Below are 12931 nucleotides of genomic sequence, written 5' to 3'. Positions count from 1 at the left end.
TAATATTAATTATAAAGTTATATATAACAGGTCACTACAGTCTGGGCATAGAAAGTGTTTCTAGGAACGAACGCTTGTTCAGCAGCTCACCTGTTCCACTGACAGGAGAAATCCTCTCAGCAGCAGGTGATCAGCAGAGTGTCATGACTGAACACAGGCCCGAAAAAAACAAAGAGACGACAAAAAACACCGACCTCAGAGCGGCCCACCAGGAATTTGGGTCCTGGTTCCGCTCATCACGTTAACTCTCGTTGTGATATCAGAGCTTTATTGGCTCTGTTAAGAGTCCCAGCGCCTGGTGCGTGCACAGTTTGTGTTTGTGCGCACCGTGAGAGCGAGCAATGAGCGCACGCGTTTTTGCAGCTTGGGCGGTGCAGAACGGTGGAGAAACGCGTTTCAACAACACAGGTGCACGTTTCAACAGGAGAGAGCGAGAGAGAGAGAGAGAGAGAGAGAGCGAGCGAGAGAGAGAGAGAGCGAGCGAGAGAGAGAGAGAGAGAGAGAGAGAGAGGAACGAGAGCGCAAGAAAAGATTTTGACGGAACTTTTTACTGATTATTCCAACTGACGGATTTCCGTCGCCACGACGGAGAACATTAATCCCTGTGCTAGAGAGAAACATTCACCATTCTAGAAATACCATTGGGGTACACACATAACCACTCCAAGGACCGCAATTGGCCCCCGTGCCTCACCTTGGACATGCCTGACTTAGAATAATGCAGAGAAAAACATCCTAACGAGATCCCACCGAAGCGTTCAAAGAACAGGCTTTCTGCAAACACACAGAGTGTTTTCTTCATACCTTTGGAAGCTTCACGGCTGGCTCGCGGTACTCCTCCTCCTCCTCGCTGTCCGAATCGCCGCTCTGCACCGAGGTCCTAGAGGCCAGCACGAGGGAGGCCTCTTTCTGCTGCCAGTCCAGCACACAGTGCCGCACGTTGCAGTAAACATTAAAGGCAGATGGGTTGCTGTGCAGTTTGATATCCGGCACAAACAGGGCTCCATCTAGACTCTCGGCCTGTAAAACAACAAAAGGCAGAGAAAGTCTGAAAAGGACCACATCCATGATCCCTAAACAGATTTACTTCATCATCATACAGAGGATCTTAGCATACTTCAATCACATTTTTGAAGCAATTATTTACTGGGACTGCAATGTCACACCAGTGGTCAGCGGGAAGCAGATGGGTGTGGGTCATCATGCTGTGTGGCGGGCGGCGGACCTTTGTTTTGGTAACGTCAGCAGTGTCTACATCCAGGCATTAATGATTTCTGTTGTGATTTGTAAGAAATTTCCTTCCATGTGATATTATAGGTTCGTTATGCAGTTAATTACGATGTTAGAACACCGTCAGCATTAGAGGTGATCTTAATCACACCATTATAATAAAATAAACCATCCTTAATCCACCGTGGCTGTTGCCGAGGTTTTCCTTTCCTGTGATGTTACTACGTGCAATTTCAGGACATTCTACGGGCTTGGATTAGATGTTTAACCTTGTTTTTTTAGAATAAAGATGCATTTTCATTGTTATTACATTTCAGAACAAAGTCATTTAGAATAAATCAATAAGAAAATTCATATAACAAAAGAAAATGTGGCATCTAACATTTTATTTTTTAGAAATACAACAAAATATGAAAGACAGGTCTGTGCAGGAGATCCAGTTAGCTTCCAAGTGTGTGTGTGCATTATTGAAATTGTGCTCACACACACACACACACACACACACACACACACACACACACACACACACACACACACACACACACACACACACACACACACACACACACACACACACACACACACACACGCAGAACTGAGATGCTAGATTTACATCATACAAGGGAATTGCTATCTTTGTGGATCAAAGGCTCTCAACACTAATCAGTCAGCTCAGCTTCTACTTGATCTTCCACGGAAAGATACGGGATCCCCTGGGATACAGGATTACTGTACGATCCTATTCTCTTCCATTCTTGTAGTTTAAAACCACACTACAGCACCTGATCCAAAAATCACAGCAATACAAGCTTTTTTCTCGATTATAATATGAAATATTGTGTAAAAACAGCTTACAAGAACAGCCGAACTGTCTCATAACTGGGAGAATCTACAATAAAATCATTATGCACTCAGATCCCAATAATCGTTATGAGTCTGCAGAAAAACATCAGAAAAGCTTTTTCAATTCCAATAAGTGAGGTATTTTGACCACAGTCCTGAGACAATCTCTCGAGAATCACGTTGATCGATAAGCTTCTCTTGCAGCGCTGTGCTTCTGGCATCACAATTACACAGGGTGATGTCATCTTTAAGGGAGAAAGGTCATTTATTATCAACTAAAGCCTGCTGGGAGAACACCCGCTTCACTTTCATCCTGCGGTGTTGTCTGGAGATAAACACAGGATTTTAGAAAATATATCCCTAAGTTTGTATCATCTTCATTCAGACGAGCTTCAGCAGAGGTATGTTTCGTTTGGAAAGCCACTCTAAAACCACGCTCATGTCCTAAATCACCAAGTCGAGAAATCTGATTTTGAGCCTCTCAAACAGTGTGATATTCAATTCCCAGATTTTCTACAAAATGGGTTTCAAAGTGCTTCTGCTGGTTTATAAATCACTCAATGGCACAGGGGGCAGATTACATGTCGCATCTCCTTGCAGTAAATACACCCAGCAGGGTTCTGAGGAAGCAGCCAGCTGTAGAACTCCGGGTCAGAACCAAACACAGTGAAGCTGCTTTTAGCTGCTGCTCACAAATGGAATCAGCTTCTGTATGACTTCAAATGTGCCCCAACTAGGGCTGGGCAATAAATCGAAAATTCCTTGTTATCGACATTTCTGACTCTTATCGTGATAATATTTCCCATAGGGATGAGCAAGTGCACCACTATCTGTATCTGTTCAACCATCTAAATTATCTGTATCTGTACTTGGAGTGGGCGTGGCCTAACCCGGAAGTGGGTGTGGTTTACATCAATACTTTATTTTAAGTCTGATCAGAAGTTGCTATGTGTATTGTTTATTTGAAAACTATTTACAGAGCAGCCTCAGAATTGAGATTAAATGTTTTTGACCACAATAGTAAAGGAACTATTACAGAACAAGTTTTTAAATAAAATCAGAACATTAATATTTAAGTGCATGAATTAAGAGAGAGAGAGAAGACAATATCTTTTCTATAGCGCCTCTCAAGATAAAAATCACGGGGTGCTTCACAAAAACAAACCATGTAAAATAGAAAAGAATTTAGAAAATGATTAAAATATATTTAAAATGAGCAAAAAATAGACAATTGTGATTAAAAATGTAAAGAAAGACAGAGAGTGAATAGGAAAGAGGGAGTGGATCCTGAGGAAGAGGAGAGAGAGAGGGAAAAAAAACCCTGACTGGAACGGAGGCAGTGACTGACGCAGCACGAGCCGTTTTCAGCTCTGTCTTGTCAAATGCACCATGTACGTTACGAAAAAAGTAACTTTAAATAACTTTAAAGTAACTTTAAAAAGAAGAAAACTGAAGAAAACATAGGGAGTACTGAAGAAACGTGAACAGTGAAGCAAGCACAGAGAGATCCGTTACTGTCTGTCTGTGTGTGTGCGTGGATGGACCGGACGCGGACTGAGCTGTGAGCGAGCTCCCGGCTGCAGAGTTTTGTGTGTAAGGAGGGGCGGGCACTCTATTTGACTGGCCAATCACAGAGCGTGAAGACAGTCAGTTACCCAATGAGGATTTTCCTTCAGCACGATTACAGATATTTACGAGTTTTACTCGTTTCATGCTCGTACTCGTCAAAAATGCTTTTTCCGTACCAGATACTCGTCTGAAACGAGTATCCAGCTCATCCCTAATTTCCCATGTCAATAAATTTGATAATAAAAAATGAAAAGATGTGTGTAGGTTGGCAACATTCATGTCCCTTTAAGAAGCTGTACCACCTTGAGTCACGTAAAAATGTTTCTAAGCTAATACATGCAAAAGCCCCATCTAGTGGACCACTTTTGTTTCTGCGCATACCTGTAGTTACCGTCCATTTATCGTTAGAGGTGAAATCCTCCATTTATCATGATGTTGATTTTAGGCCGTATCGTCCAGCCCTAGTCCCAACTCTAGAAACTTTTAATTCAAAATGGAAAAACCTTCATGTTTTCATCAGCCTTTGAATGAATGTTTCTTATACTGCACCTTCTGCACTGTAATTGCTCACCATATAGTTTAGTCATCTTTCTGATTCTTAAATCTGAAATGTATTTGTGTATTTAATTTGGTCTAAATGTATTTGTGTATTTTAATTGTGCTTTCTCATTGATTTTAATGTTCGTGCTATCCTTGTTAATGGAAAGTACATTGAATTGCCTCTGTGTAAGAAATGTGCTATACAAATAAAGCAGCCTTGCCTTTATTCTAAAAGCTTCTCTAACAAATGGGAATAAACGATGCTTCTGCCTGCTGCAACAAATTAGTTTTTGATTCGCTTTTCCACAATGTAGTCCATCCAAAAGGTCAACATCTCCATTCTCTGATCTAAACAGTCTCACTGTCAAAACTTAGATGGCAAAGAAGTTGTTTACAGGGCACAAAAAAGAAATTTTATTCAAAAAAAGTATGGAAGAAATAGTCTCACCAGAATATGACTTTTTTTAGACCAGAAATTTTATTCAGTGAAATAAAATTGTTTATTTATTTATTTTTTACTTAAAGTAGACCAGCAAACATTTCATTTGTAAAAATCCAACATCAGATTTTCAACACCAGAAATTCATCAAGTATATTAAAAATATCTAAGAAGGGGGACCGCAGGGTGTGTTCCAACTGCAGGGGGATCACACTCCTGAGCCTCTCTGGTAAGGTCTATTCCGGGGTTCTGGAGAGGAGGGTCCGGTGGATTGTCGAACCTCAGATTCAGGAGGAACAATGTGGTTTTCGTCCTGGCGGTGGAACACTGGACCAGCTCTATACCCTTAGGAGGGTCCTGGAGGGTGTGTGGGAGTTTGCCCAACCAATCTACATGTGTTTTGTGGATTTGGAGAAGGCATTCAACCGCATCCATCTGGGGGCCCTCTGGGGGGTACTTCGAGAGTATGGGGTACCAGGCCCTCTGATATAGGCTGTTAGGTCCCTGTATGTCCGGTGTCAAAGCTTGGTCCGCATAGGGAGCCTAAGTTTCCTCCCTTTCCGGTCAGTTCATGGGTCCCCAGAAGAACGAAAAAAATGAATGTAAGTCAACGGGTTTAAAAACACTATTTTCTAATCCGCTTTGCCTTATGCCCTGGATGGCACATATGTTGTACTGCAATTTGAATGAAAAGTAATGATGGGTGTTTCGACCATGTCAGTCACATACTTTGAGATTTATCATCTTGTAAATGTTCGTAGTTAGCATGACTACACAGCAGAAATCGGCACGTTGCATGTGTGACATCACCACATAATCTCCTCTCCCCTAACGTAGCTGCTACTTACCAAATGACAAGATTTATGGTGGTTTTTTCTGCCTGTGGGAAGTTTGCTGAACTGACAGCCCTTTTCCCTCAGTTTTCTCTGTGTCTGGTTCGATGACGTCCCTTTCCTGAAGCGCAGTTGTAGTCCTGGACTTATTTTCACACAAAACCTAAAATAGCGTTGCCCCCGTTCGAAAATAAGGATGTCCTTGATATCAAAATGCGTCTTTTTTGGACATTCATGGACATCATATGTGATATCTGTAGGAGCCAGATGTGTCATTTCTTTTTGTGCACTTGAGAGGAGGCTTGGCCTCATATTATTGGTTAATTGCTTGTGGAAGCACCAGCCTACTTAAGCCAACACAGATTGGACTCAGGGGTGGCTGGATGGGACAAACAGTTTTTTACTGTGTGGCGAGGACTGTGGCTGTATGTAATGGACTCTGCGGACTGTCATTGGGGCAAGTAACGCATTCACTGAAACCCAATTTAACTGCTGTAAATGGATCATGGACATTTTGGAACAAGACAACATAATAAACAACATCGGAAATAAACTCAAGCTGCATTTCTTTAAGCACACGTAAAGACCACCCGCAACAGCTACCAGGTAGTGCCAGTGTATAGGGCACTGGCGCTACACTTCAAGGTAAAAAAAACTGTCCCGTCGGCGAAGGAAGGTTGGCGTCCTCTGCAATCAAGGCAGCAGAGACGTAATTGGATCAGCTGTTTCCTGATCACGGGAGGAACCGCGCACTTCAACGGCGCGTCTGGAAGAAGCGCGGAGGGTCGAGCTGTCATTGGGACAGAAGGCGTTTCTGCGTGGGATCTGGCTGTCCTTCCCTGCAGCACATCAGCAGACAGCGGCGGGCGTTCTGTCATTGGGGCAGAGGTGTCTTTGTTGGATCAGCTGTGCGGCCTCGTCGCTGAAGGGTCAGCGCGCGTCAGAGAGCGGTGCGCATCTGAAGGATCGTCGCTGGAGCGGTGGGCGGCAGACCAGCGCACATCAAGGAAGCCGCTCAGCGCAAAAGGTGTGGCGCGCGGCGGAAGAACGGCGGGCATTCTGCCACTGGGGCAGACGTTTCAGCGTTGGATCCGCTGAGCAACCTCATTGCTGGAGCAGAGCACCGCTCGTCAGAGGGGCGGCGGGCATCCTGTCATTGGGGCAGGAGACTTCTGCGTTGAGCCAAGCTGTGCGGCCTCGTCGCTGAAGGGTCAGCGCGCGTCAGAGAGCGGTGCGCATCTGAAGGATCGTCGCTGGAGCGGCAGGCGGCAGACCAGCGCACATCAAGGAAGCAGCTCAGCGCAAAAGGTGTGGCACGCGGCGGAAGAAAGGCGGGCGTTCTGCCACTGGGGCAGACGTTTCAGCGCTGGATCCGCTGAGTGACCTCATCGCTGGAGCGGCATCGCGCAGCGGAAGGAGCAGCGAACTTCCTGCCACTGGGGCAGGCGTCTGGCAACCTCATCGCTGGAGCAGCGGTGCGCGGCAGAAAGAGCGACTCGCAGCGGAGCACCGCTCATCAAAGGGGTGGCGGGCATCCTGTCATTGGGGCAGGAGACTTCAGCGTTGGATCCACTGAGCGACCTCAACGCTGGAGCAGCAGCGCGCAGTGGAAGGAGTAGCTCATCGCTGAAGAGGAGGTGCGCATCGAAGGAGCGTCATCGCATTGGAGGAGCAACAGTGCGGTAAAAGTACATTGAAGCACAAGAGGTAACCTCGAACACTGGGCTTAGCCATTAAAGAATAAAGACAGTGACTTGTGAAGGTGAAATTTCTTAAGGGTTATGTTTTGGACAAAGGTTTAAGACGTTCCACTTGTCATGGCAGAAGAGGAAAATGTTGGTGTTGAGCTCCTAGGGGAAGATTAGGTTGCAAAAGGTATTACGGGTCTTTTGGTTTATGTTTCTTTTTATTATATATTGGTGTTTTTTGTGTTTTATAATGGCTCCTGTAATTTAAGTTATTGTAATTGCTTTGTCTTCTGCCATGCGCAATTAGGGGCTGGCGTGTAGGAGCCAGATGTGTCATTTCTTTTTGTGCACTTGAGAGGAGGCTTGGCCTCATATTATTGGTTAATTGCTTGTGGAAGCACCAGCCTACTTAAGCCAACACAGATTGGACTCAGGGGTGGTTGGATGGGACAAACAGTTTTTTACTGTGTGGCGAGGACTGTGGCTGTATGTAATGGACTCTGCGGACTGTCATTGGGGCAAGTAACGCATTCACTGAAACCCAATTTAACTGCTGTAAATGGATCATGGACATTTTGGAACAAGACAACATAATAAACAACATCGGAAATAAACTCAAGCTGCATTTCTTTAAGCACACGTAAAGACCACCCGCAACAGCTACCAGGTAGTGCCAGTGTATAGGGCACTGGCGCTACAATATCCACGGCACAAAACAAGCGGAATTAGGAAATAGTGTTTTTAGCCCCATTGAACTGCATTCATTTTTTCGTTCTTCTGGGGACCCATGATGCGGAAGTAGATGAGCGTGACTTCAGGTCTTTATAGCCAGCAGTAAGTGACACCAGTGAGGTGTCAGCTTAAGTGAGTGACGATTGCTTTAGCTTGGCTCATCATTTGTTCATGAACTTTCACTGAATTTTTGCAACTGAAATTCTGCTGTTGATTTTTTACAGATAAAATTTTGGTCGGTATAATTTAATTTGAAAAAAGAAAAATTCAAATACATTATTTCACAGAATAAAGAGTCAATGTCATAAATTCTATGTCTAAAAGAAGTCCTATTCCATTAAAATATAAAACAGCAAATTATTTTAATTCGTCTTCCTCTGACCAGTTATGTTGTCTTGATGCATTCATCCAGGCCCAGTTCCCTGTGTGCTCTAAAACTCATCGTTTCATAATAAAATCCTGTATCTGCCTATAAACAAGGTGTTACATCACCTCCTTCATAAAAATCATAAGTGTGTTGGTCTTTTGTTGTCGCCCTACTTTCATCTTTAAGCCCAGCAGCAGAGGAAGACGAGGAGGAGAGCTTGCAAGCCCTGTTCTGTCTGACCACACCAGCATCAGAGGCGTGACAGTGCGAGAGTCAGCGTAACACGCAGAAATACAACCCGACTGCCCGTGTATCGCCAACCCACGTTTTTACGCCTGCCAGCCAACAAGCCTCAGCTAAACTCCACTTCTCTGCACCCTACAATGTTTAAAAACCTCCAGTCCCTTGTTGTTTTAATCGCTCTGCCCTGTCATCACACCCCCCCCCACCTTCACAAGATAACATAATGGAAAATCTGAATTATAAAATGTTTCTTGTCCTAACTTTAATACACAGGCCATGAAAATTGTTCAGGAGCTCAGATGAAAGCAAAACAACAACAAAAACACCCTCATATGGAGGGTTTGTGTCCTCTTTGGATGATGGAGATGGAGGTAGGCATCTGTTGCCGTGGAGATGGAGAATGCATTAGGTCGCTTGGCAACAGAGCATCACTGAGTCAGAGCCACTCCCCATGCGTTTCACATTTAACCTCCCTATCACTAGTTTCATGTTTAGAAAAGTTCCTCGAAGCCTGGATGAGACTGTGACAACTTCAGATTATAACTCTTAAGTTAGCTTGATCATTTCTATAAAGACCAAAATAAAATAAAAATCCCTGGCAGAGAGCAGCTTTGATCTACCAACTCTTAACTCACACAGTACAGAATTATAAAAGAAAACTACTGATGTGAATAAATACACAACAACATGAACCAAAGCAGCTCTTACCTTTGTTCTTGACTTGACTTTTGACTTGACCTTTTGTCGCCTTTTCAATTTTTTCTTACTCAAAGCCTTCTTTCCCCTGAAACACACAGTGAATGGTCAGTTTTATAAAACACATGCACTTTTTAATAAGAGCATGCTATGTTCCTTCACCACTAGTGTTTAAGTTCAAATCACTGTTGACTAAAATCCATTAAGAACAACATTTACAGCTACTAATATTTTAAAAATAACACAATTGTGATCCATTGGGTTTCCTTCTAAAAGATAAAAGATTATTCAAGCCATAGAGCTTCTGTTTCCACGAAAGTCAAATTGGCAGAGAAGATTAGGTCATATAGTTGGAAAACATTATTTTTACTGGACTGTTGGGTCAGAAGAGATCAGCTTTACCAACACAAAAGCCCAGTAAAAATGACATTTATAATCTGTAATCAGACCCATTTTTTCATTTATATTGTTGAATATATCTGCTATGAAACATTAGACATTATTGTTTACATGACCCGATTACTATTTTAGTCACAACTGGCACCCCCTGACCTCATCCATTATAAAGCTCACCAAACCTCTTAGGTTGGATTGGGCCTACTCAACTAATTGAAGCAGAAAATTATGTTTAGATTAAAATGTTTTCTAAATGTTAACTATTGACAGATTTTACAATCAAAAACAAAGATTATATGAGAAATAAATCCATAGTGGTGAAAATTTGAGAAATACCAGTAAAGGACCAACCTAAAGATCATTCTCATCAATAACAACTGATCAGTGGCAATTAAAACCTAATAGATCTAAATCAACCAATTCAAGACTATATTTCTTAGTTTTCACAGTGAAATTGTTGTTTTTGATAATATATTAAAAACCCTATTTCAGATTCCTGTTGTCAGATGTAATTATCAATATTAATATCATGCTTTAAATCAGCATCCAGCTCTTGAATTAGCTGGCATCGGTCTTAAAAAACAAAACTCATACTGGTAAAAAAAAAAAAATAATAATATAAATGAAGCCCTTATGGCAGTAAACACACAGGTAGCTGTTCCAAGTTATCTTGAGACATCAAATCAAATGCACTTTTTTAAGACACAAAACATCTGGAAAAGATAGTGTACAAAATCTTTCATCTTTACATTCTTGTGCATTTTTGTACCCTTAGTAAAAAATGGTTACATAAACTAATGTCCTGAAAAATAACAAATAAGTGGGGCGGGCAGCATCAAACCTGACTAGCATGACGTCACTGTATTAGACAACTATAATAGAAAAACAAATGAGTACCTTTCGTTACCTCCTAACACAATTTATGTCGAACATTTACTATATTATCTGAAGATTTTGTAAAAAAAAAAATTAAATAAATAAAATTCCGTGTGGCCATCGAGCATTGCCCTGATGAGACTAGCCAACAGTGACGCTGTTGGGTCTAAAAGCACAAACAATGACACAACTAAATGGCTCAGCAACATAAAACATTGATGTCAAGAGAAAAAGTAAATGTTCCTTAAACGGTAAATATTAAATACATTTCTAACAACAGGAATAGGTTTGTTTACGTTTAGCAGGGTGGTACCCAAGACGCAAAACTGTGATGACAGTTCACCAGCTAGTTTGTTTTAGCCCTCACGGATTACATGTTCCGACCATGAAAGTTCAGACAAAACTGCTTAGTTTCAATGTGTTTTTTTTTTTCTGTCAATGTTTAGCTAATGCTAGGTTCGGGGCACTCCAGGGGGGAGCCGAGCGGTGAGCAACCGTCATGTTTAATAGAATTGTACCCCTAAGCTAAGGAAGTCACAGACAAAATTGAGACCCAGCAAGCTGGTTTTTCTAATTAAATTACTGATTTTCTTATACATTTGTTTGTGTTTGAGGTACTCAAAATTCTGAATTGTCAGTTGAGCCAAAAAGCAGCATTTATTATTTAATTTAGGTGTATGTTGGCTTTCTAGTGTTAGCGTCCACCGAGAAAGGGTTAACATTAGCTTACGGATGTTAGCTCAGTTAGCCCTTCAAATGACAGAGCAGCAACCTCTGATATCAACATTTTGTCCAAACTGACACCCACCTTCCTTGATTTATCCCTTGCTCTTTATCGTTGATGGCGGTTGTATAAATCCGTCTGTATCTTTCCGCTAGGGCTCGTCCTGAGAGTAAAAGCTGGTACCGAGTCCGACAATCCGACTGGGCTCCGGGTGTCGGGCAAGAACCCATTCCCGAACCGATGCTGGAGAGATCGGATCCTACACCAGAAATGACCCTGACACCCAGCCCCATCGAAGGCGATAAGGAGGGCAGGACCCCTCCAGCACCGGCCGCCACCGCAGCGGCACACATCATCGTTTTGCAGAACAATGCATATATCACACAGAAGATACAACAGCCAGATATCTAGCCATTAGATGCAATCCACATGTCATCAGATCCGTCACATGTCACAACATTGTTCCATCCAAGCAGCAGAAATGCCACAATTAGCATCCACAGTTCTCAGTTGTAATAAGCGCAAATTGTAGCCTTTTGGATGGTGTTGCTAAAGGTCTTCCGAAGCGAGCGCACCACAGAGACGAGACGGTGCTTCTCCCCTAAAAAGTCTCAAGCTACAGAGGAAAATGTTGTAAACGAGCAGAAAAGACATATCTCATGACCAAACGTGTCGTGTTTCAGTTTCATTCCTATTTCTTGACCCCGAAGAGGCAGCACCCTCAGCAGGGCTGCCATCTTAGCTCCATCATCATCAGCCCTCCCCTCCCAGTCCCAGAGTCATGCGTCGTTTCCATGCTAGGGAGAGACTTTTCACACTAAATAACGAAGAAAACACATATATTACACGTTGGAAAATGGATATTTAATCAACAAATGGAAAACTAAAAGCCTAAAAATCCATATAAATAGTCCATATAAATCCTGGCACCGTGCTAAAATAACTAAATCTGTAAGATTTATTTTTCAGTGAAACTTGCCACAAAATGTAACATGAGGCGGGAAAGAAAACAAGATTTAAATCAACCTGTGCAATATGAGGGTATTTTTAAAGTCTTAACAGCAGTTTTTGGGTTATTTAGTTGATCGTAAAAGAAAAAATATGAGTTAATTTTTAAGTCAATTTAACCACATTGATCATACATTTATAAATGTTAAATTTCCCAACTAAATATTTTGCAAGCTTAATATATATATATATATATATATATATATATATATATATATATATATATATATATATATATATATATATATATATACGTAAAGTAAACATTTTACGTACTAACTTAATATTTAATTTGGAGCTAAACATTTAGTTTACAAGTTGAATACTTAACTCCAAATTAAATATTTAGATCCCAGCTAAATATTCATTTTGGAGCTAAACATTTAGTTTGAAAAATCAATATTTAGATTTAGCCCAAAAATAATAAAGCTCCAAATTAAATATTTAGTTTACATCCTAACCATTTCAGACCTAAATATGCAATTTGTAAACTAAATATTTAGATCCCAAAATATTTATTTTACAAACTAAATAGTTAAGTCTGACCAAAATATTTAGTTTGTAAAGTAGATTATACTGTAAATTAAATATTTAGCTTGCTAATTAAATATTTAGTTCGGGACTTTAACATGTATAAATGTATGTATAATATTGTGAAAATGTGAAATTGAAAAATGAACCCCCATTTTCTTGACCGGAAAAGGGTAGCTTGCCAACTCCGGGTCGGGGGAGAGGTCCTACCTCAAG

At 41.6% G+C, this 12931-nt stretch overlaps 1 protein-coding gene across 23 annotated transcripts in view; it reads right to left on the bottom strand.

Moving 5' to 3' along the window:
• Window positions 1–11707, bottom strand: part of mycbp2 (MYC binding protein 2) — a 65436-nt gene extending 53729 nt beyond the window's left edge. For all 23 annotated transcript variants that reach the window (XM_015966038.3, XM_015966041.3, XM_015966039.3 and 20 more), the window contains exons 1-3: window positions 11261–11707; window positions 9193–9268; window positions 805–1020 (exon numbers count right to left, since the gene is read on the bottom strand). In XM_015966038.3, coding sequence (XP_015821524.1) covers window positions 805–1020; window positions 9193–9268; window positions 11261–11532 — 564 coding nt within the window. In that variant the 5' untranslated portion in view covers window positions 11533–11707. The remainder of the gene's footprint in view (window positions 1–804; window positions 1021–9192; window positions 9269–11260) is intronic.
• Window positions 11708–12931: the final 1224 nt, after the last annotated feature.

This window comes from Nothobranchius furzeri, chromosome 14, assembly GCF_043380555.1.
Source record: "Nothobranchius furzeri strain GRZ-AD chromosome 14, NfurGRZ-RIMD1, whole genome shotgun sequence".
NCBI lineage: Eukaryota > Metazoa > Chordata > Actinopteri > Cyprinodontiformes > Nothobranchiidae > Nothobranchius > Nothobranchius furzeri.
The sequence above is the reverse complement of the archived record's forward strand: the minus strand, read 5'-3'. Positions and strand labels throughout refer to the sequence as shown.